At 45.7% G+C, this 26,136-nt stretch overlaps 1 protein-coding gene across 1 annotated transcript in view; it reads left to right on the top strand.

The window, feature by feature from the left end:
• Nucleotides 1–26,136, top strand: part of LOC147716881 (B-cell antigen receptor complex-associated protein beta chain-like) — a 218,745-nt gene that overhangs the window by 79,044 nt on the left and 113,565 nt on the right. The window contains exon 3 of the mRNA XM_086923781.1: nucleotides 13,740–14,054. Coding sequence (XP_086779907.1) covers nucleotides 13,740–14,054 — 315 coding nt within the window. The remainder of the gene's footprint in view (nucleotides 1–13,739; nucleotides 14,055–26,136) is intronic.

Below are 26,136 nucleotides of genomic sequence, written 5' to 3' on the forward strand. Positions count from 1 at the left end.
GGTGGAGGGATCTTCGGTGAGTGAGAGGATGAGTTGGTTGTCATCTGCGTAGGATATGATGTTGATTCTGAGGGTTCTGACCATGTTGGTGAGGGGTGTCATCTAGGTGTTGGACAGGATGGGGCTGAAGACAATCCTTGGGTATGCCACAGATTATGCTCTTGCGTTCTGAGGTGATAGGTGGCAGGCGGGTACTCTGATATGTCCTGTGAGGAAGGATGCAATCCATTTGAGGGCATCTCCTTGGACTTCAATTTGGTTGAGTCTGGTGATGAGTGTGTGTGGGATATGGCGTTGAATGCTACTGAGAGGTCGAGGAAGATGAGGGTGGCTGTTTCACCCCAGTCAAGGAGGGATCTGATGTCGTCATCGTGTCTGACTACTTCCACAGCAAGATAACCATCATCTACAACAACTTTGACCCTCAACCAATCAGGTGGCAGTATTCAGGGCAGTCTCTGTGCTGTGGTTGGTGCAGTAGCCGGATAGGGAGGCATCAAGCAGGTTGTTGTATCTATGTGTTTGGTGAGCTTGTCGTTGATGGCCTTCCTGAGGACCTTTTTCGGGGAACAGAAGCAGTAAGATGAGGGCGATAATGTTTTAGCTCCTGGGGTCGGTGGTGGGTTTCTTCAGGAGGGGTCTGACCTCAGCATGTTTTCATCTGTTGGGGAATGCCACAGTGGTGATGAAAGGAGAACACAACAAATTGCCCGCCCCTCCTTATTTATTGTAACGAAATTAATCAAATCAAGACCAAACTAATACTCAATTTCGTTCGATCAGGTACCTTGATTTGTACCACTTGATTTTTATTTTTAGCAACATTTCAAACGTGCTTTAGGCTGAAAAAGGGTACACCTTATCATGTAGCACATATATATACATTTCATACATTTACATACATTACATATAAAACAAAAGAATTATTCACAAAATTGGAAAAGAGCATCCAACAAATATTTAAATAATAAACATTACAATTAATAAACATTACAATTATCATTTTCAAACAAACATCAATTTCATGGCTTATCATAAGACAACTTCAAAAGCCCAGGAACATTGAAAACTATTTTATTAATCCTAATGTGTACTCAATATATTATTTATATGAATGCTTGAGAAGCTTTTTGGGATAACATCTATGTTTTCCAAAAAGCTTCTCAAGCATTCATATAAAAGGGCCCCATTTACACCACGAGATTGCCTTTTTGAAACTAGAGAGAAGAAGGAATTGGATCGTCCGGTCTGTGTGACTACCTTTGGACCAGACACGCACAAAATGCGTCAAACAGTGCTGAAGAACTGGCACCTTTTGGAGGGATTGGAATGTCCGTTCCCTCGATTAATTTCGTTACAATAAATAAGGAGGGGCGGGCAATTTGTTGTGTTTTCCTCTGATTGCAAAAGGTCCAGCCGGCCCCTGTCCCGTCAAGGACCTAACTCCTTTGGGTGTCACAGTGGTGATGAAGGCATTGAGGATGTTGGTGAGCGCTGCACTGATTTCTTTGGATCTGAGGGTGAAGAATGGTGAGGACAGAAGTCTGTGGGTGCTCTGGAGTGGATGGGGGGCATGATGGCTGTGGTGATCTGTGTGGTGAGTGGACTCCATGTGGTGATCGAGTCGCTGGTGTCCGTGGTTGAAGGGATGTTGTTGAAGTCAAAGTAATTGGGTTGAGGGTCAAAGTTGTTGTAGATGATGCTTATTTTGCTGTGGAAGTAGTCAGACAGGATGTCGCAGAGTTCTTGGGAAGGGTCGAGCCATGTTGTTGGTGGCTGATGGGCAGGAGAACTTTTTGATGATGTTGAAGAGTTCCTACTTGTGGTTGGTGCTTGCTTTGATGTGGTCTTTAGGAGTGTCTCTTTTTGTGTCTTTTATGCGTTGGTGGGGCTTGTTGAAGGCTGATTTGAAGCCGGTTCGGTCGATGGTGTCTTTGGTGCATCATTATTTTTCTAGTTGTTTGCAGTTGCACTTGATGGTCCTGATTCTGGTGTATAGCAGCTAGCTTGTCTTGAGGATCTTTTGGTTTTGGCACTTCATGGGGCAACTATGTCAGCACATTTGATGATCCAGTCGGGGAAGTTCTGGATGGCCTGTTCCAGGTTTGATGTGGCATCAGGCGGGATGATGTTGAGGGCCTCCATCCACTGGGTCTCGGTTACTTTGTTCCAGCAGTGGTGAGAGGGGATCGGGGGCTTGGTGGTGGTGCCTAGATAACCTGCGATGGTGAATTGGCCAATGGAGTGGACTGTCCAGGTGACTTTTGTGACATGGCTGTACTTGACTCTGTCGCTAGATGTAAAGATCAGCTTCAGTCCTGCGCTGTGTGTGGGTCGGTGACCAGTTGGGTGAGGCCGATGTTACTCATGCTTTCCAGGAGATTGGTGAAGTTGGCATTGTTGGCGGTTGTCAAGGTGGAAGTTGAGGTTGCCGAGAAGGATGTAGTACTTAGGATTCAATAGCTAGAGAGGCAATGAATTCTGAGATAGTTTCATAAAACACAAAAGACCTTACAGGCGTAAGGTGTGTGAACCTGAGCACTCCTATGTGCTAAAAAAGCAAGCATATCCGAAGGTATTTAAATGTTCAAAGTTTTATTCAACATGATGCAAGTAATTCTTCAATCCAAAAAGTATACGTTTTGATGAAATAAACTTGAAGACAATTTTACACAATGGTTTCAAATGCACGAAGAATTGTTTCATTGCGTCATAATTGTTGTGAAACAACGTTAATCGGTGTCCCCAATGCATTTCGAGCTAGTGGCTCTTCATCAGGGGGTCAATATGTTTCTGTGTAAGAGTAGGAAAGAACGAGGGTTAGTTGATCAGGGGCCGAGTGTTTATATGAGAATGAAAACTAGAAGACTAAGGTCAAAAAATGGAGTGATAGTAAGTGAATCGAGCGTGAAGTGAAAGTGCAGGGTTAAAGAAGTGCTGGTTTGAAAAGGCGGCAGGGAGATCCCACCATGTGAATTCCGAAAAATAAAGGCTGACATGGCAACCCAATGTGCACTGCATAAAGTGAGTCGAAAAGAAAATAAAAAAGACCAGTGGAAGTTATAACAGTGTCGGATTTTAGAAGAAAAGTGAGGTTGCATAGTTATGAAATTTCAGCAAAGACCAAGGGACGCGCAGTGGTACAAGACAACAGTACCCAAAACACCATGGGAAAATAGGTATAACACGGAAGAACCCGATAGATAGTGCTGAGCTTAAAAAAACGTGACAATTATAAGTGATAGCGGTGAATGCATACCGAGAATGTAAAGGGCGGTGAAACGCTGGAGATAGGAAAGTCCGAAAACACGGTAGAACGCCATCCGGAGGATGCAGAAATGAGACGAGCATCCATGCGCATGCATGTTTAGTCTCAGGCATGCGAAATAGAAAACGGACGAAGTACGTGAGCAGGGAATCATGGAAAAAGAAAAAGGAAATGGGAGGTGGGGGAATGATACATAGAGTGTGTGCTAATGTAGCGAGCCAATGGTGAAAATAAGTTGTGAAAATAAGAATGAAAATGGAGATAAAAAGAGTAATAAAATAGAGATTAGAAGTGTAAAAAAATGAAAATAGAGAGTATGTGGTCAAGAGTGGTGTAGATTTTAGGTTTGGGTTTCAGTAGAGTGGATCGATCAATGGTGGCCACTCTTGTGTGGGCTGATTGTACAATTTGGTTGGGGTAACCTCTTTTGAGAAATTTGTTCATGATGATGGTACTATCTTGTTCGAAAGATTCATCTGTGGAAACGATTCTTTTGGCTTGCATTAATTGTGAGTATGGCAGGTGTTTCTTCAGACTGGGTTGATGAAAACTGTACAATCAGCCCACACAAGAGTGGCCAACCTAACCTAAAATCTCTTCCAACGGACAACGCAACGTATTTGTCTCCAAATTTTCTACCAAAAGCTATCTGATCAAAAAAAGCATTACTACTCATTGGCAAATACTCCAATTGGAACCTGATTTTAACAAACTGTTCAATGAACTGCCTATTTTTGCTTACCATCGCTCAAAAAATCTACGAACTATCATAAAACCTTGCACCACCCAATCTACCATTTATAAAGGAACAATTCCCTGTCACAACTGTCAGAACTGCCACAGCATAATATCAGAAAACAGCATGAACCATCCCAGTACAGGCATGCAAATCCTGCTACAAGTGAATGCTACAAGTGAATGCTACATGTGACACTACGAACGTTGTGTATCTTTTGAAGTGCCCTTGCGGATTACCCTATGTAGGGAAAACTGAACGCAAAATCAAAACCAGACTCAATGAACATCGGAGCAGCATTTGAAATAAAAATTTGAAATCCTGCGTCTCTGCTCACTTCACACAACAAAACCATAACAACAGTCCTCTTTAAATGCCCCAGTAGACATCTCGGCAAACCTTAAGCAGGACAAACTAGGACATTTGTCATCTGTGCTAGTGGAGTTCCCTCCATTACATCTGGATTTGCTTGCCACTCTAATGAGGCAAGTAAAATCAGGAACTCCCTGTGATCCCACACCTCTGAGTCCCCTTATGGCTGTTAGCCATATCATCCTTCCTGTTATGTTGGAGGTACTTAACGCCTCTATCTATACCAATACGGTTCCACCAGCGTGGAAAGAGGCCAAAGTGAAGGCTCTCGTGAAGAAACCCAACATGGACATCAATAATTTTAGTAATTATCGTCCCATTTCCTTGCTCCCCTGGATTAGCAAGATACTTGAGAAGTATATCAACAGTCTTCTGATGAATTTTCTAGAAAATAACCAGCTGCTGGATCCATCACAAACGGTTTTCCGCCCCAAACATGGGACGGAGTCTGCGTTGTTGGCAGTGTTGGAGTAAACCAGAGGAATCTTAGACCGAGGCGGATCGGCGGCTGTCATCCTCCTCGATCTAAGCACTGCTTTTGACACCGTAAACCATGAAATCTTACTGCAGCGTCTCTATGATATTGGAATCCGGGGTGGAGCGTTGAAATGGATTGGGTCCTTCCTGAATGGCAGAACCTTCCAGGTCTTTGAGGGAAACACCATCTCCACCAGCAGACCTTTAGGCTGTGGAGTTCCGCAGGGCTCCTCGCTCAAGCCGACGTTGTTTAACGTCTACATGAGGCCGCTGGCTGGCATCGTCTGTCCATAAGGTATTAAGATTGTTACCTATGCGGACGACACCCAGCTAGTGGTCTCTCTGACGCGGGCTGAGAGCTCTGCGGACTGGGTGGATCTTGCAGGCTGCTTGAGTGAAGTGAACAGCTGGATGACCCTGTCTTGTCTCAAACTCAATGGAGACAAGACTGAGATCATGCTCTTGGGACACTCGGCTCCATCTTCGGTGGATGCGATGTGGCCGGCATGTCTAGGCTCCCCCCCAGTTCCCAAGAATGTCATTATGAGCCTGGGCATCTGGCGGATAGGTCCCTGACTTTGGACTATCAGGCCACTAAGTTATCGGCCACCTGTTTTGGCCTTCTCATAATGTTGAGGAGGATATTTCCCCTGTTACCATTCAAGGCCAAACAAATCGTCGTACAGGGACTGATCCATTCCAGGTTAGATTTTGGAAACGCACTCTATCTTGGAGCCCCTGACTCCACATTGCGAAAATTGCAAGTTATCCAAAACTGTGCGGCTCGCACCTTATTGCAAATTCCCCGTAGGATTTCTGCGAGACCTGGATTGAAAACTCTGCACTGGCTCCCTGTTAGGGACAGGATCAGCTTAAGTCTCTCTGCATAGCCCACCAGTCATTTTGGGAGACAGGTCCTGCAATCAACCTCCCTTTAATTACCTCTTATCTCCCTAGTAGACAGCTACGTTCAGCCAATGCATTTCATGCCACCGTGCCCAGGGTCAAACGGACCAGAGAGAGGGGCCGTTCCTTCACTCTGAACGTAGCTAGGTTGTGGAACCCTCTCCCACTTCACCTAGGATCTAATCCTGACCTAACCTCCTAAAGGAAACAATTGAAAACTTTTTTGTTCAATAAATAGGTCCCTTCTTTTTATTTTCCCGAGCTGTCTGTCCATCTGTAGGAACCCCTCTTAGTTCAGCGCTTGGACGCCCCTGGGCAACTATTTGCGCTTTATAAAACCCATTTTCATTTCATTTCAGTCAAATCCGCTTCCTCATTTTAGAGGTCGCCAAAAAACCTGAGGGCTTGAACCCAAAAAAATACCTGCTCCAAAGAGAACTCTATTGGATATTCAAACTTGGCACTGCTCATCCAAAAGGACTCAATGAGCGTTTGGAATTTAGCACCTTCCTTTAACATGGATTCTGAACTCTGTTGACCGCATATGTTGGTTTTTCCACCTCTTTTGCTTGCATTTACACATGTACTTGAAATTTATTCAATAGAATGTATTCACATATCCTGTGTACTTTCTCCTGTTCTTTTCTTTCCTATTCTTTTTTTCCAACAGACCGTTTTTCCTTTTCTTTACTAGCCTTCGTTTCTTCTTCCTCACCTTATCTTGCTTGACATTTTTGCTCTTTCCATCATATTTCGTTACTTCGCACTTTCCTCTCCATTCTCCCTTTCTCATCATTTTTAGACTACACCACTCTTGCCCACATTCTCTCTATTTTCATTTTTTTACACTTCTAATCTCTATTTTATTACTCTTCTTATCTCCATTTTCATTCTTATTTTCACAACTTATTTTCACCATTGGCTCGCTACATTATCACACACTCTATGCATCATTCCCCCACCTCCCATTTCCTTTTTCTTTTTCCATGATTCCTTGCTTCCGTTTTCTATTTCGCATGCCTGAGACTAAACACGCATGCGCATGGATGCTCGTCTCATTTCCGCATCCTCCGGATGGCGTTCTGCCGTGTTTTCAGACTTTCCTATCTCCAGCGTTTCACCGCGCTTTACTTTCTCTGTAAGCATTTACCGCTATCACTTATAATTTTTTTAAGCTCAGCACTATCTATCGGGTTCTTCCGTGTTATACTTATTTTCCTGTGGTGTTTTGGGTACTGTTGTCTTGTACCACTGCGCGTCCCTTGGTCTTTGCTGAAATTCCATAACTATGCAACCTCACTTTTCTTCTAAAATCCGACACTGTTATAACTTCCACTGATCTTTTTTACTTTCCTTTCGACTCACTTTATGCAGTGCACATTGGGTTGCCATTTCAGCCTTTATTTTTCAGAATTCACATGGTGAGATCTCCCTGCCGCCTTTTCAAACCAGCACTTCTTTCAACCTGCACTTTCAATTTGCGCACGATTCACTTACTATCACTCCATTTTTTGACCTTAGTCTTCTAGTTTTCATTCTCATATAAACACTCGGCCCCTGATCCAACTCTTCCACAGAAACATATTGACCCCCTGATGAAGAGACACTAGCTCGAAATGCATTGGGGACACTGATTAATGTTGTTTCACAACAAATATGATGCAATTAAACAATTCTTCGTGCATTTGGAACGATTATGTATAATTGTCTTCAAGTTTATTTCATCAAAACCTATACTCTTTCGATTGAAGAATTACTTGCATCATGTTACAAAGTGAATAAAACTTTAAACATTTAAATACCTTTGGAAATCTGCCCTTTCCATGGCTTTACTGAATTGCCGGTCATTGCCAAGTCACGCCATTGAAATTAACTCACTCATCCTGGACCACGAGCTTGACGTGTTGTTTCTTACTGAGACCTGGCTCTCCCCCAGCTCGGGCCCTGATATGGTCAGAGCACTCCCCCCAGGTTTCCTCATATCCTATCTCGACAGACCTGTGGGGAGGGGAGGAGGAATTGCTATCCTTTTTAGAGACACGCTTGCTTGTAAGATTCAGAATGGAGGGGTGACTGATTGTGAGAGCTGTCAGTTCTCCCTTCGTTTGTCACCTACAGTGTCCCTGGCGGGCCTGCTGATTTATCGCCCTCCTGGACCCTTGGGAAACTTCCCTAATTCTCTCCTAGAAACAACCGCACTTCTTGCCTCCTCAATTGCCAACTTTGTTGCTCTTGGGGACTTCAATATCCATCTCGATGACCCCTCCAATGCCGCTGGAGTAGATCTGCTAGATGATCTCAAAGCTTTTGGGATCAATCTGGCTAACCCGGGTGCGACCCATGAGAAGGGCCACTTGCTTGACCCCATATTCTCAAATCTGGACCATCTTATTTCATCTCCTGCGCTTGCCCTGCCCTGGACAGACCACTTTTTGGTGTCCGCAATGTGGCAATTTGATAGCCCAGCTGCGGTGGTCCTAAGGGTTCACACCTTGGAAAGAGCCTGGTCGAGGCTCTCGGTTGACACCTGGGCGGTACACCTGGAGGCAACGCGGCCCCCTCCGGAAGTTAATCCGATTGTCGCTGATGCGAATCTATACATCTTCTATACATCTGGCTTACGGATTCGTTGGATATCCTCCTACCCAAAAAGAAACAACTTACGAGGGGGAAGAGAGTGGGTTCGGCGCCCTGGTATTCGTCTGAATTGAGAACCTTGAGGAAGGGATGCAAGAGGCTAGAGCGGTCCTGGAGGAAAGACTGGAGTGAAACGAGTCGGAAAGAATATCATGCGGCTCTGAGCAGGTACAAATTTGCTATTCAGGTGGCAAAATCTGGATTCTTTGAAGAGAGAATAGGCTCTGCGGCCAGCTCCTCTAAAGAGTCATTCAGGGTCATTAAGGAACTACTGAATACCCCCGAACCCCAGGTCATCCACGAGGACCCGCGCAAAAAATGCACAGAATTGGCTTCCTTTTTCAAAACTAAAATCGACAACATACTGGCTTCCCTTCCCCGGCAAGGTGAGGTATCTTCCTTGGATGATAATTCCAGTTCTCAGCTTAGGATGCGATCAGTAGAGCTGGTCTCTCTTGGTCCTGTCACTATGGAGGAAGCTCTTTCGGTTTTGAGGACCATGAAGAGTGGCTCCCCGAAAGACCCAGCACCTATTAAATACCTCAAACAGGTGGCTTCTACCATCGGCGGCCCAGTGACGGACCTCATAAACTTGTCCCTCACTCAAGGGGTAGTCCCCCCTAGTTGGAAAGGGGCGGTGGTTAAGGCTCTTTTGAAGAAGCCTAACCTGGATCCCGCCGACCTTGCCAACTTTAGGCCTATCTCCCTACTGCCGGGTCTCAGTAAGGTGGCTGAGAAGCTGGTGAACAGTCGCCTGTCGGACTTCTTGGAGGTTAACTCCCTCCTGGGCGATTCCCAAACGGGTTTTCGTCCCGGTCAGGGGACCGACACCGCCCTGCTGGCGGTCGTGGAAAATGCTAGGAGCATTCTGGATTCGGGGGGATCAGTGGCAGTGATCCTCCTGGACCTCAGTGCTGCTTTCGACACAGTGGACCATCAGGTGCTTCTCCAACGGCTGTCGGGGGTGGGGGTCACTGGTTTGGCCCTCAAGTGGTTTGCTTCCTTCTTGGAAGGACGTACATTTGAGGTGTGGGAAGGCCATGAAAAATCATCTTCAATCCCTCTCCAGTGTGGTGTGCCATAGGGCTCTTTATTGAGCCCTACTTTATTCAACGCTTATATGGCCCCCCTGGAGAGCGTGGTACTGCCGCTGGGTATTAAAATCATCAGTTATGCTGGTGATACTCAGCTGGTGGTAGGCCTTTCCCAGTCGGCTCACCATCCCGACCGGCTGCACTCGTGTCTGGAGAAGATCTACACGTGGATGTGCAGCTCAGCACTAAAGCTAAACGGCTCCAAGACGGAACTGATGCTGCTGGGGAACTTCTCTCCATCCTTGTCCCCCAGCAGCTGGCCTGATTGTCTGGGACCTGTACCCACCCCCAAGCAGGAGATCAAGAGCCTGGGGGTGTGGCTTGAGCAGGACCTCTCGTTTAAAACTCATGCTAAAAAGACTGCTGGCGTGTGTTTTGGCCTGCTCCGTTCAGCCCGGAAGATTCTACCTCTGCTCCCAGCGGCCACCAGGAGGCTTCTCATCCAGGGGCTTATTATTTCGCGGCTGGACTTCAGCAACGCGTTGTTCCTGGGTGCACCTGAATCTACCCTGAACAAACTGCAGCAAGTGCAGAACGCGGCCGCCAGGCTCTTGACGGGTCTCCCCAGGCGTCAGTCTGCCCACCCGGCGCTGAGGGCGTTGCACTGGCTCCCTGTTAGGGACAGGGTGAAATTCAAGTCACTCTGTATCGCCCACAAAGTCCTGCAGGGGGTAGGTCCACCTATTCTGGGGGAGATGGTCCAGCCCTATAAGGCCCCCCGCTCTCTCCGGTCTGACCACCAACATCTTCTTCAGGTTGGGAGGGCGAAGAAGGCAAGAACGGGTGGCAGAAGGTTTTCGATAAATGTGGCCACCCTGTGGAATTCTCTTCCCCTACAACTACGTTCGGAAGCCAGTCTTCTTCGGTTCCGCAAACTTTTGAAAACTTTCTTGTTCTCTGCTTAACCCCTGCATTATTCTAGTAGTGTTATTCTCTGGTGAGCGCGGGGATGCCTATTGGTAACCAGGCGCTATACAAAACTCATAATAATAATAATAATAATAATAATAATAATAATAATAATAATAATAATATAATAATACTTGCTTTTTTAGCACATAGGAGTGCTCAGGTTCACCCACCTTATGCCTGTAAGATATTATCTGTACTATATTTTCTGCCCCTCCTGGACAGTAGGGGCTCACCCTGATCACCCTAAAAGACTGAACTTTCACCGATTACCTATCAGAGTAACTGATTTACCCTCGGAGTGCAGCGGACTTCTGTGCCTCATAGTTTCATAAAACACAGGTTGCGTTCCGCAGGGTCTGTAGGCAAGAATGCCTCTGATGGTCGTCCTTGAGCCACTTAGGAGTTGGAAGTTGAGGTGTTCATGATTTATGTGCTGTCGTCCTTGGCAGTGGTGCATCAGATAGTTTCCTTGTGGATGAAGGTGATGCCTCCTCCTTGTTTGTTGGTGGGGTCTTGGTGTATCATCTTGTAGCCGTCAGGCATTGCAACGGCAATGTCAGGGGTTGACGGGGTTGAGCCAGGTCTCATTGATGAAGATCACATTGGGGTGAGAATGGTGATGGTGTCCTAGATTTCTGTTGCGTATTTGCAGAGGGACCAGGTGTTCAGTATAAAGCACTGGATCAGTTCCTGGGTGTTTGTTGTCTTCTAGGTGGATTTGGGGAGGGTTCCCGTGTGGGCGGGCTGTCCTGCGTTGCAGGTGAAGTGGCAGCTGTGGCAGGTGAAGGGCCCTTCTATTGATCAGGGAGAGGTGATGCAGCAGTTGTTGTGGCATCTGGGGTCCAGGGCCCAGAGCAGTGGATTATTGTTGGGTGGCGGGAAGGCCAGGGTTCCTGTTGCTGGGGATGGTCCAGGAGTGGATAGGTGTAAACATTCTTGGCTTTGGCAAGCCTTTGGTGTGCTGCGTCCTTCATTAATTAGGTCTTCCGAGAGGGAGGGGCTCTGGGAGGCGGTAAGCAGGAGGCGGGTGAGGAGCAAACAGCGGGGAATGATGGGCGAGGCGGACCGGCTCTCAGACAGGTACAGCAGGCAAAACCTGGGCTAACTAAACAGTATGAAAAAGGCTAATCTGGCAAGTTAAAACAAGCAGCAGAATGGGCACAATTAGACTAATACATAAGAAAAAAGGCTAATCTGGCAAGAAAAACAAACAGCAAAATGGGCACAATTGGACTACAACATAATTGGGCTTTCAGGTCCGGTGCGTTTCCCGCTAAAACCTTAGTTATCTCAAAAAGTTTTTACTTGAGTTTTTAGCAGAATTGATTTGTTCAGTGAAATAGGATTTTTTTGTCTCGACTATAAGGGCTTTGTATTGTCCGAGTGCTTCCTTATAGCTGGTCTTGCTTTCAGGGCTGTAGGATCTGCGCCAATGTCTCTCCCTGTTTCTACAGAATTGCCTCTTAATACGGAGCTCCTCTGTAAACCATGGGGCTGATGGCGTTGCTCTATTTCTAGAGAATTTTTTAGTTGGGGCTAAGGAGTGGGTGGCGGTACCTATCCACTCCTGAAATTGTCGTGTGGCCAAGTTTGGATCAAATGTTGAGTCAGGACGAGTTTTTTCAAGTAGGCTTGTTAGCTCATGTGATCGATCTCCTTCCAAACTTTAATGGTTTGTGGTTTCGGTACAGAGTGGGGTCTGAAACTATTTAATGTGACTGATATTTTTATTAAAATGGCGAAGTGGTCGGTCCATGGCATTGGTAAGGTATCTATTATATTAACGCCTTGCATATTAGTAAAAATGCCATCTAGCGTGTGACCGGCTATATGGGTGGGGGTGGTTACCTGTTGCCGAAGACTCATAGTGTGCATGTCTGATATCAAGGAATGGGTATCTTTGTCAGCTGCATTCTCAAGATGGAAGTTCAAGTCGCTCAATAATGTAAATGAGTCTTCCAGCGCTGGAGCTTCTAGTATTGCACCCAGATTTTCTAGAAAGTTGGTGCGAGAGCCTGGCGGTCGATATAGGAGGATGCCCTTAAAATGAAACGATGGCGTGAGTTTAAGATCGAAAAGAAGGGTTTCGCAGGAGGTGGAGTGGATTTGAGATATTCTGACCGTTATGTGGTCGCGGGCAATGATGGCTAGTTCTCCTCCGCGCTGCCCCACTCTATCTAGGCGATAGGCGTTATAGGCTGGGGGGGTCGCAACTGCCATGTCAGGATCGGATGCTCCATCCGTCCATGTCTCCGTGAGAAAGAGACAATCAAGGTTGTTGTTGATAATAAGATCGTGTATTTCTTGCCGGTGCTTGACAAGGGATCGTGCATTGATTAGTGCAGCGGTGATGTCGGAAGACATAGATGCAGTGACAGCATGTGTTTAGATTTTTTCATTCGTTATCTGTAGCTTCACGTTGCAGTGAGGACATGTAATTTTGTGGTATCTGATCATAAGTGTGGATTATATTGAGCGCAGACGGTGTTAGGCGTGCGCAGTGCCATCAATGTGGATTTGGAGTAGATGTGGGGAGCCTGTCGCGGAGATTGATCAGAGGTTCTGGCCCTTGGCCCGGTCTCGGCACAGACGAGCACAGACGAGCTTGCCTTATGAGCGCCTTTGGGGCGCATTCGTCGCGCCCGCTGCGCTCGTCCGCTGCGCTTCCGGAACATGCACATATTTGTAGGCAGGGAGCAATGCAAGAGGTGTGGCCTCGAAGTGGGCGTGTCCCAGTCAGGGAGAGGGGAATGAAGTTGGCGGGAAAACGGCGATTTTGCCCTTACCAGTGCTCGTTTTTCAGCAGGAAAGGGTGCCTGCACACTGCAGTGATGTGACAGGGAAGGTGAGTGATTTTAAAAGCAAAGTGAAATTTCACAGTTTTAAAACAAAGTTATGCTCAGTTTTCCTTGCAACTCCCGGCTGTGCCTCAGGAGGGTTCAAAAGTTATCTAAAGCGCTAGTAGTCAGTGAGTCTTTTATAACTTTGAAGAGGGGGGCGTGGCCTCAAAGTGGGCGTGTCCCAGTCAGGGAGAGGGGAATGAAGTTGGCGGGAGAACGGCGATTTTGCCCTTACCAGTGCTCGTTTTTCAGCAGGAAAGGGTGCCTGCACACTGCAGTGATATGACAGGGAGGGTGAGTGATTTTAAAAGCAAAGTGAAATTTTACAGTTTTAAAACAAAGTTATGCTCAGTTTTCCTTGCAACTCCCGGCTGTGCCTCAGGAGGGTTCTAATTCAATTGGACAACATTATATCAGATGTTTCCTTTTACTGTCAACAAAATTCCAAACAGCAGTTCTAAAAATAATTGTGTTATCTGGCTGTTTTTTCTCTGCAGGAGAGTGTCAGCAGCATCCCCGTTTCCTCGCAGCACGAAAAGGAATCACTGTTCACTTCTACTGCTCCTGTGGAACACTGTGTGCTCCTCGTCACATTAAACGGGTATCCTGGTACAAAGGAACTGAAAATGGCACGCTGCTGCAGCCCCTAATAGAGGATCATAATCTAAATGGGAAAATGTTTCAATACAACAATAGCTCAACGATCACACTCCATAGGATTCAGTACTCTGACAATGGGATTTACTACTGCAGATTTGAAACCGACAATGGGCCACAGACTCCATTTTGTGGGACCGAACTCAAGGTGCTGGGTAAGGTGATATTCTATTTTCAACTGGCAACCTGCTTCATTTGATACATTTTGTATTCTTGAGAAATACAATGTTATTTTCTGTTAGTAGTATGTCTACGGGGTCATTCCTAAATTTCTGAATTCTAAAGATTATTTTTGCATAGTATGGAATAGTATAGCTGACTGTTTCTAAATTAGATAGAAACAATGAATCAGGAACTAGCTAAAATGTCGGTATTAACTGATCCAAGAAAAAAATTCCAGTCATCAATTCAGACTATAGTAACATATAACAGACAGTGGGACTAATTCACAAAGATATTGTTGTGACTAACCTTTCTCGTGGTCCTGACTTCCAGGTCTATGCCAGGAGTACTCCCTGACTACTCCTGAAATCCACTAGTGAGCTAAGAATACTAAAAGAGTCAGTCACACCTCCTCATACAACATTCTTTTTTAATTAGTCCCGGTGTTTCTTCAGCACTATGATTATTCCTGTAACATACCTTGAATTCCAAAACATGCCACGTGTTATGACATTTCCACTCCATGCCTAATTATGCACACTACTTAACTACTGCCTTAATAGATCATTATCACATACCCCGGTAATATGTGGGTTTCAAGCCATTGAGACGCATCAGAGCACAAACTGTATGAATGAATATTGAACATCCTGACTTTGGAACTCACCGGGGACACAGGGATTTTGCTGGCCATAGCGCAGTCGGCGATTGCATCCTCACCGGCTGTTGGACCCCCCGCCGTCGCGACCGGAACACCACGCGGTCACCAAGCGGGGGGACTACAGCCCCCACAACACTTTGCCTGTTTGCTCCCCCTTCCCGCCTACTGATGCGCCCGGAAGGCGCTGAGAAGGTCATAGCCCCATCTGGGGAGCAGGCGACCATCCTGACTTTGGAACTTACCGGGGACACAGGGATTTTGCTGGCCATAGCACAGTCGGCGCTTGCATCCTCACCGGCTGTTGGTCCCCCCCTCCCGCCGCCACGACCGGAACACCACGCGGCCGCCGAGCGGGGGGACTACAGCCCCCACAACACTTTGCCTGTGTGCTCCGCCCCTTCCCGCCCACTGACGCGCCCGGAAGGCGCTGAAAAGGTCAGAGCCCCATCTGGGGAGCGGGCGACCATCCTGACTTTGGAACTCACCGGGGACACGGGGATTTTGCTGGCCATAGCGCAGTTGGCTCTTGCATCCTCACCGGCTGTTGGTCCCCCCCGCCGCCGCAACCGGAACACCACGCGGCCGCCGAGTGGGGGGACTACAGCCCCCACAACACTTTGCGTGTTTGCTCTGCCCCTTCCCGCCCACTGACGCGCCCAGAAGGCGCTGAAAAGGTCAGAGCCCATTCCGCGTCGCGGGACGCGCGCGGGCGATGCCGGGCCAAGCCCGGGCAAAGGGCGGGCCCTCTGTGGCCCTCGGAGGGTGGGCAGGGCCACCCCACTTGACTCTTGCCTGTATTTCGCTGGAAAGGGAGGTAAACTGATTTAACCCACAACAGTGACTGCCCTTATCTACACTTCGGCTCACTCTAAAGGACAACTTTTTGGTTATTAAGTTTCGTGCCTGACCAGCATAGGTGTCTATTGTTGTTATATACACACTGCCACTCACATAAAAGCAAGCCACATTATGACTGATAAAGGGGTTCCAAAAAATTTTATCTATCAGGGGGGCCACGGAAGGGTACATTGGACAATTATTTAACTAGGGTAACATCGGCAATTGAACGCGAAATAGAGAGAGCAGAACAAAGCCTTTCCATAGAACTACATCTAGTATTCAATCTCCCTTGGTGGCAGCAGACCAAATTCAAAATTTTACATTACTGGAGGAACTAAATCAGATCTGCAAAACTATATATACTAATGTTGAAGAGGGAAACGAGCAAACCAGTGCTCCTATATGTGTAACAAGAAACACAAGTCCCCAGCCTAGTACACCATCCCAACTAAATGTAAGCCATCTGGGTTCCCCCCCTCACTATCAGCTAAAGATAATACCCAATCGAAAGCGAACCTTCAGGCCCCTTTTGCTGATAGAAAGCGCAAAGGTGCTAAACAAAGGGGAAGACTAGCAAAAAAACAAAAATTACATTTAAGTCCCCCTTTGGTCATTAGCAACACCCCAAAAACATCTAAGGTATGTCCAATTCTGTAAACCCCTGTATCCACTACATCATCTGACCTACTGGTTCAGATCGAACTTCTGATTAGGGCCTAGATGTAGGAAATTTTATTTTACCACTTCTTAAATACCGAATTTACAGATTCAGTATTTAAGAAGTGATAAAATAGAGGGGGGGGATGTAGGTATTACAGAATCGGTAAATACCGAATCGTTGAGATTCGGTATTTACCGATTCTGTAAATACCGATTCGGTAATGCCCATTGATTCCTATGGGCATTGGAGCCCATAGGAATCAATGGGCATTACCAAATTGGTATTTACCGATTCGGTAAATACCGATTCCAGCAAAAGTGCAGGGGGTGTCACTTTGACACCCTCTAGCACCCCAAATACAGGCACGTGTGCCATGTGGCACACAGACATGCCCTAAGGGTATGTCTGTCTGTCACATGGCATATGTGTGCATGCACACATGTGCATGCACACCTGGATTCGGTATTTTACCACCCAATTGGATTGGGTGGTGAAATACTGATTCTGAAAGGCCTTTGTGACTCAGAAGAGTCCCACCTACATCTACAAGTTACCGAATCGGTAAAAATACCTATTCGGTATTTTACCGAATCGGTAAATTTACCGATTTTGTAAATTTACAGATTCTGTAAAATTGGCCCCCTACATCCCAAAAACCCATTTACCGGTCGGGAACGGCCGAAATCGGCCATTACCGGCCAGTAAATGGCCACCTACATCTGGCCCCAAATCTTTAATATCCCCGCTGGCAAAAAGAATCAAGGTAATAGGGGAAAAGGTTGCAAGTTTAGAGGAAACAACTAAGGCAAATGCAATACTTATAAAAAAGAATGGCAGGATATAAGCAGGTAGAGTCCCTAGTCGCGACTGACACCCGCAATACCTCTGCACAAAGTAATACTGCCCAAATTCACTCAGTTGCCCCAAAAACATTATTAACATCAAATACTCAGCATGTACCATTAAACCCCCCAATAGTCCAGAGCTCCGCCATTAGTGTAGGGCTGACTAAAGAATCCATGCTCACAGAGGGGATATCTTTCGACTATGGCAATGCGCAAAGAAAGACTAACCAAATAGACCTACCGCCGGAGGCCGCACCCTTCGTGTGCATCCTCTCAGGCGTGCCTGAACTCACTAACGGCAAAATCGAAGGATATTCCCAACTGGTAAATAAGGTATCTTTCTGGCTAACCAAAAATAGACCCCTTTCACCTAACATTGATGAAAAAATCTTAAATGTCAGAAGGGTGGGGTGGTTAGGATCCCTTCCGAAGAATATAGCCGGCGATCTGGCTATAATATACTTTAAGGATACCCAGGTCGTCCTTATCTGCAAAGTTGGCAACCACAAGTGGGAGACGGGCCCATAGTAACTTGGGAACTCTGCAACTTTTACCCCAGAACCACATATCTGCAACCTGTAAGATCAAATGTAGAAAAGAACCACTGTATGGGCAGCAGAGGCCCTGTATTTAGTAGCTACAATATACCCATTCACAACCGATTTGCCTTATTCTCTGGTATAGATATGATGTACTGTCTTGTTAAACTGATTTCTGAATAGTTTGCTAATAATGATAATCCTAAAGCCGGGGATGGTCTATACTAAAGTAAGCTTCTATGCACATTGCTCTTTTGCACATTCTGAAGCCTATTTGTTTTTAATCTTGTTACTACAAGTGGAGGCATTTTTTTAGTACCGAAAAGCTGCTACGAATAGTCTTTTTTTACTACTGAGGGGTGCTTCTCTTTTATATTTAATGAATTACGTAAGATGTTTCAATGTAATTACTTTTTATTGGTGTTGTTTCTCCTATTTATTGTATTTATTGTATTTTGACTTCGTATTGTGCTTTTATGGTTGCTTTGTTTCAACTGAATAAGCTTGCTGACTGAGTGAGCATCAACATTGTCAATTACCTCCATTTAAATGTTTAACAGCCCTAACTAGGGGCCCAATTAAACATATTTAATTTTGGCAAAACAGCTGCCCTCTGGCTCAGTTCACATACTGTTCTAATCTCGAAATTAGATTTCAAGGGCTTTTTCAATTTGATTTCTAGGTTGATACATTTTAAGAGGCAGGTAATATGCCCTCTGCTCAGGATACCTAAAGCATCAGAGGCATTGCCCCCATGGTAAATAACTCTTCGCTCCTACGCCTCCCCACCCCGCCCCCCGCCCGTGCTAACCCTTTTGTTTGGCTATTTTGAGTAGTTCCGCTTAGGGCCCTGTAACCTTTTGTCCAGATAAGGTATCAACGCCAAATGAAATGAAATGAAATGAAAAATTATATTTATATAGCGCGTACATACCCGGAGGCCTCGCAGCGCTTCGACTGATTACTGTGGCGAGGGCATAGGTAGTTAACACGCTTTGACAAACAGGTGTGTTTTCCACGCTTTCCTGAAAGCCATCCGGTTGTTGATCTCCCGGAGATTCAACGGAAGGGAATTCCACATCTTCGCCGCCAAATGTGAGAAAGCCCGGCCTCCCCAGCGAGCTTTATTGATTTTAGGCGTGGTGGCTAGATGCAAGACACTAGAGCGGAGGGTTCTTGATGGAGTGTAGGGTACCACCAAAGGAAGCAAAATGGCTGGGCCTGTTTGGTGGAAGGCTTTGTGCACAATGCACATGGCCTTGAATTGTGTTCTACAAAAGTCGGGCAGCACAGTTCTGTGTGACTTAGAGTCTGTTGATTACTGCTGTCGGAGCTCCTAGATATAACGTGTTTCCATAATCCAGGCGGGAGAGTATCAAGGCCTGAACCATGATTCTCCTTGCCTGGAAAGGAAGCAGTGGGAGTATCTTCCTGAGCATTCTCATTGCGTCCTTTTCCTCCAACATATTGAGGATTCGAAAGGTATCCAGGCTGGTGGATTCCCCTGGAGGAGACTAAGAAATTGGCCAAAATACAGCAAATATTTTGGGGTTTTATTTAGAAAAAATTGGAAAAAAGTGTAGCAGAAGTAAGTGTCTGTTTTTTTCCCTGCAAAAGATATCAACATCGGGTTCGTGGTGCTAAAATCACAATGTTCCCAACAGGTAGATCACATTTTTCTACACAGTTTTGACATTTCACTGGGGTATACCCTAGTTTTCCTATTGTACGTGCTTTCAACCTCATTCATGTTATTGGTAGAAATGGGTTTGAAACCAATAATGGATCCCAGAGAACTATATATTTCTGAAAAGTAGACACAATTCTAAATTCAGCAAGGGGTGATTTGTGTAGATCTTTTAAGGTGTTTCCATTGAAACTAACAATTGAAATAATAACATATTAAAAATGAGTTGGAATAAGCAGCCGTTTGTGCCAACATTTTCACCTATAACTTCTTCTAAGTCTTAAAAGCAATATACTGTTATGTCTGTTGGACCCGTCTAGTTACGAGGATGTATAGAACTTGTAGGTTCACCAAGAACACGAGATACCCAGAGCCAACAACTGAGCTGCATCTTGAAATGGTTTTTCATTGTGTAATGGGTATATAGCAATTCATTTGGTAAAATATGAAGAGTGAAAAATAGGTACCAATGAAACCTATATATTTTCAAAATGGGAACAAAATATGGAGTTTAGAAGCAGTGGTTATTTGCATATTTCTGAAATTGTTGATACCCATACAAGCATGTGAATTAGAGGACCTAAAAAAATGACTTCGTTTCTACACATTGCCTTACATTTGGAAGGCCAAATGCAAAGACAGTGAATTGGTGATAGCACTTGTTCTACTATTATGTGTTCCCCTAAGTCTCCCAATAGAAAAGGTACCTCACTGGTGTGGGTAGGCCTAGTGCCTGCGAAAAGGAAATGGCCCAACAAATAATGTTGACACATCACATTTTTCCAGTAAAAGCTGATCTGTTTTTTTTGCAATGTGCCTAGCTGTGAATTTTGGACTCACCCGGCACCTAGGGAAACCTAGCAAACCTATATATTTTTTTAAAATATCACCCATGAAAATCCAGGATGGGGTGGCTAGTGTGGCTCTCACTAGGTTCTCTTACCCAGGATACCTTGCAAACCTCAAACTTTAGAAAAAAAAATTCCTCACATATTCATGATGAAAGGTTCTGGAATCTGCATGCATCCACAAACTTCCTCTCACCCAGCATTTCTCGATAAAAATGGTACCTCACTCGTGTGGGTAGGCTGAGGGCCTGTGACAAGAAATGTCCAAAAACGCAACGTAGACACATCACATATGTACAACTTTGTTTAAAAAACACCTTTTCTATACTCCTGAGTAAAATGGCACCTCACTAGTGTGGGAAGACCAAGGGGAATTACAGGCGATTTTGGATAGGACAACGATGGGAGAGCCACACAAGCCACGCCTCCCTCGACTGTTCAGGGTGTCTAGTTTTCAGATATGTCTAGATTTGGTAGGTTTCCCCAGATGCCTACCAAGCCCGGGACCAAAATCGCAGGTGATTCCCTTGCAAAACCAAGTCTTTTTGTGATCAATAATTTTGAAGTCTCCACAGTACATTTTGGGCCATTTCCAGTTGCAGGCACGAGGCTTAACCAGCCAGTGCCATTTTCATCGGGAGACTTGGGGGAATGCTGGGTGGGTGGATGTGCGTGGCTCCCACCAGATTCTAAAACTTTCCATCTCTGAAATGTGTTGAAAATGTGTTTCTTTTTACAAAGTTGAAGGTTTGCAAGGGATTCTGTATTACAGCCCTGTAAGAACCACACATGTCACCACACCCTGGCTTCCTCTGGGTGTTTAGTTTTAAAAAAATTTATGGGTTTACTAGGTTTCCCTAGGTGCAGGGTGTGCTAGGATCGAAAATGCACAGCTAGGCACATTGCAGAAAAAGGGTCAGTTTTCAGTGGAAAAATGTGATGTGTCTATGTTGCATTTTGGGACGTTTCCTATCACGAGGATCAGGCCTACCCACACAAGTTAGGTACCATTTTTATCAGGAGATTTGGGGGAGTGATGAGTGTGTGGAAGTATGTGGCTCCCCGTGGATGTCAAAACTTTCAGTCACATGTGAGGAAAATGTGTTTTATTTGACAAAGTTTGAGGTTTGCAAGGGATTCTGAGTAACAGAACCTGGTGAGAGGCACACAAGCTATGCCATCCCCGGTTCCCCAGGGTGTCTTGTTGTTAAAAATGTATAGGTTTACTAGGTTTCCGTAGGTGCTGGCTGCGCTAGGGCCCAAGATCCACTGCTAGACACATTGCAATAAAAAAGGTCAGTGCCTTGTGGGCTTTTTGCCGCCTGGGGGGGGGGGGCTGATAGGTGGCTATTGCCCCAATATGGCCCGAGGGGGGCAGAAAGCCTGTGACCATTTTTATGTGGGGGGTAGGGCATTGGCATGCCCATTTTGGGCAACCCCACACCTAGTTTAAAAAAACGCATAATCCCTGGTGCCTAGTTGGCTCTCTGCCCCCTGGGGTGGGGGCATATCAGGGGCTATTGCCCCATCTGCCTCCTGGTGATGCAGAATGACTGTGGCTAATATTTTTTGGGGGTGGGGGCATTGGCATGGCCAATCTGGGCAGCCCCCACCCCTGAGTATTATTTAAAAAAATCCCCGGTGCCTAGTGGGTTTCCTGCCCGAGGGGGAAGATAAGGGGCTATTGCCCCCATTTATTATCTGCCTCCCAGAGGGGGCAGATAAACTGTGGCAATTTTTGGGGGGTTTGGGGGCATTGGCATGCCAATTCTGGGCAGCCCCACCCCTAAGTATTATAAAAAAAATCCCTGGTGCCTATTGGGTTTTCTGCCCCCCCCCCCCCAGGGGGCCGATGAGGGGCCCCGATTTATAATCTGCCTTCAGGGAGGAAGAAAGAATGTGGCAATTTTGTGTTGTGTTGGGCATTGGCATGGGCAGCCCCTACGTATAAAAACAAAACTAAACCCTGATGCCTAGTGGGCTTTCTGCCTCCCCGGGTGGGGGGGTGGGGCAGAAAGACTTTGGCATTTTTGGGGGGGGAATTGGCATGCCCATTCTGGGCAGCCCCCACACCTGAACTATAAAAAAAGAATCCCTGGTGTCCAGGGTGGAGCAGATGGGGGGTACTGCCTCATCTCACCTCATTTCAGACGCACCTGCAATGGGCAGATTCATTATACAACCATCGGGTTATCTCAAGATCCTTTATGGCTCCCTTTAACACTCCTTCCTTTTCCCCCCACAGCTACGGTGGTTAGCATTTGGCATGCAGCTCTGAAAGCACAGGGGTGGAGGAATAAACTTACTCAACCTACACCCATATAGGACACTGCAGCGCTGGGAACTCTGGGCACACAACTGGGGTTCGCTAAATGAGACTTAACCTCTCGACAGTAGGAGATCTTTGGGCTTGCGGCTATGTCATCTCCCGAATCCTCGCCCTTTGAAGACCACCTAATAGATGAATACATGCCTCAGAAGGTGACCTCCATACATTTTAAATGTTGCTCAACAATACTCCTGACACTCTACAACACTTGAGGGAACAGTGGACCCTAGATATTGGGGAGCTGGAGGATAAAGACTGGGCAGAGGCTTTGGAGTTCCCAAAGGAGGTAGCCATACGGGCAGGATTCCAATTAGTGCAGTTAAAAAAATTACACTGATCCTACTATGCCTAAACTACACTGTTTAAAATAGGTAAAGTGATGATGGAAAGCTGGTAGCGTAGATGTGGGCAACCAGGCACGTTCTACCACACTGCATGGAATGCCCTGTAATTTGAAGTTTCTGGGCAGCAGTGGTGAAATGTATGGGTGAAGTGATCAGGAGTTTAATGGGCACCTCTGCGGACTAGTTTCTCCTTACTGTTTGGAGTGCAATGGACTTGAATCGCATGACGCAAATATGTTAGACACTAGCACTAATGGTTGACAAAAGTAACATTGCAAGAACATGGAGGGTTCAGCAGCCGCCCTGATTGAGGGGACTGGAAGTTCAACATGGACTGGTGTATGTTGGATGAGAAGGTAGGGTGAGGGACAGGGTTGTCCCCACAAATTGGCAAACATCGGTGGGACATGTAACACTTATAAGGGTCCCATATGTAATGATTCCACTTCTTTTGGGTTGTTGGGGCTGCAACCAGGTCCCTCTGGGCCCCTCACAATTGATTGATATTTGCGATGAGATGGGAATGCTCAGAGGGATATTGAAAGACAAGATGCTTATTCCTCCTAATGAAAAGTCAGTGCTCCAAAATGATATGTTCCTGCAAAAGAGTTGACAAAAGAAATGTGCTAACGATTGACACCGGTCCATCAGCAGAGTGCCACACAGCCGTCAGGAGGTGAATTAAGTAAACCAACAAAGACTAAATTCATTGAACAAGTACTGGAAAAGGCCAATGCTAGATGAACAGATTGTGATAGGAAAAATGTTATGGAGAAAATGGAATGCAGAAAAAAACCATCTTATTAGTCTCATCCTTACTTTTTTCTTACATTTCTCTCTCATGGAAACTTTTACTATTTGCCCTTCACTTGGTGTTTTTACTAGTGTCCGTAATTTCTCATCTGCGATTATCTTTATTGTGCATATCAGCCCACCTACAATACTCCCCTGTTATGATATTGCTTAATAATATTACTTATGAGCGCTTTGCATGCATGCCGACTGAAAAAACCCATTAACAACTAACTAATGTTTAGTGTGAACCTGTTCATCAGCCCATGGACTCAGGGCCAGCCTCGCATAAACTGTGTAAGTGTGTCCCTATGCCGCTGGTTCTCGATAATACACATTTGCAAGTAAAATTGAGCGTCATTCGCAAACTGAAGTACAGAAGTGTTGAATCAGAGATCTCTTATTCTTTCCAAATATTCAATTCAAATAAAAAATATGTTATTTCCTGGCATACTCTTAAACTAATCCTCTCTCAAAAATTCATAATAAAATAGTTTTTTTCTACTAAACAAATAACATTTCCTATGGCACAGGAAACATCAATTAATTTCACCCACAAATTCCATAGCTACTGTTATATTTCAAGACCAGAGAGCATAAAACCCTGCAACATAAATCTGAGAAATGACTGCAGTCCAACAAAATGTGTCATGTAAATGCATGTATTAAAAAAACAATGCGTTTGCTATTATCAGCCCTACTAATTGAGGTTTACGTTCCTAAATTGCAACCTTAAATTATTTCCCCGTCTTATTCTAAAAAGGACATTCCTTTCAGATAGATTAAGAAAGAGCCTCAAACATTTTATAGTGTATGTGAGTCCAAATAAACACGAGCTCGATCTATCGATGGTTTATCTTTCAAACAAGCATTTACCAGACTTTAAAAGCATGCAGATATGTTTCATGTTTACTTTACAGATCTGCTTATCCCGATGGTAAATGTATCCATAGTAGCACCCTAGAGAATATTCAGAAGACAAATCTTAAAAAGTTTAAGCCCATTCATTATAATCCTTCTCCACGCTAACAGTTTGTAACAGGAGGGCTAGTACGTCTATCATTGCCATTTGCTTCCACTTCAAAATACTGTAACTTTAACCATCGACCCAACATTGGATTTTCACAACCACGGGCCAGATGTAGATAAATCGATTTTACCGATTCTAAAATACCGAATTTTACCGAATCGGTATTTTAGAATCGGAAATTGGGATGAAGGAAAAAAAAAAATCGGTAAAAAATACCGAATCGCTGAAGTTCGGTATTTGACAATCGGAACTTACCGAATCGGTATTTACCGAATCGGTAAATACAGAATCGGTATTGCCCATTCATTCCTATGGGCCAAATACCGAGATGCAGGTCCTTGTGGAGGAGGTGCTCAGGGTGCACCACAAATTGTTTGGCAGGCAGTCCCTCACTGTGGCTGAATCAGCCAAAAGAAAAATCTGGCTGGACATCATGGAGAAAGTGAATGCCGTGGGGGGGACCACCAAGGATATGGAGGACCTAAAAAAACGTTTTTATGACCTGAGGAGCCAAACCAAAAAAAAAATGGCAGAAATACACAAGCAGGCATCGAAAACAGGCGGAGGCAAGAACCCAGCACCCCCCCCCTGACTGACCTGGAGGAGATGGTAGCCTCAATCCTTGAACCAGAGAGCGTCTGCGGACTGGGAGACGTAGACAGCTCGGCCAGAGCTGCAAGCAAAAAAGGTAAGACAAATGCACAGCATTCCCCCCATACCATTTCCCTTACCTGTACCCTTAGTGGGCAAGTAAACCCAATTCCAGTACTGCTAGCAATACACAGGGCCAATGCATGATGTGATATGTAGACAGGAAATGTAAGGACATGTCACAGCACACCAACCAACTACTTAATGTAATGACTGCATACAGAACATGGCCAATGTGATAATTATTTAATTGTAGTGACTGTGAGACAGTAGCGCTTAGCTAATGTACGCTCATATGTCCACAGGTGAAACATCTCGAAGGCGCTCGCAGGAGGCTGAAGGGACACCACCTGAGAGGGAGGAGAGTCAGGATGCAGAAGGAAGTACCCCCAACGTACCACAGGAGAAAGCTGCATCAAGTAGCCATACACCTGGCCAAGACACAGAAATGGCCCAAGGGCCCAATAATTGCTGGCATCCCCTAGCAGATCTCAGTCCCCACTCCTGCTCTCATCACCAGAGATGCCTGCATCACAGCATGATGTGATACCCCCCACACAACCAGGCAGGAGGCATGTCGTGGCTCCACTCCCCGATTTGGAGTCTGTGGCAGCTGATATGGAGGGTGATGGACAACAGAACTTGCCTGTACCAGCGAGCCCTGGCACAACACACTCCATTGCAGGGATGGGCCATAGTAGTGCAAGACGCCGCAGAGTGCAGGAAAGGCCAGGAGATGCACCAGTTGAGGGTCGAAGTGTGTTCCTTGGTCTGGAGGGGAGCATGGTCCGGATACAGAGGATGCAGGGAAGAGCCATCCAGGCATGCCAACGACAGCTGAGGTCCCT

This window comes from Lissotriton vulgaris, chromosome 5, assembly GCF_964263255.1.
Source record: "Lissotriton vulgaris chromosome 5, aLisVul1.2, whole genome shotgun sequence".
NCBI lineage: Eukaryota > Metazoa > Chordata > Amphibia > Caudata > Salamandridae > Lissotriton > Lissotriton vulgaris.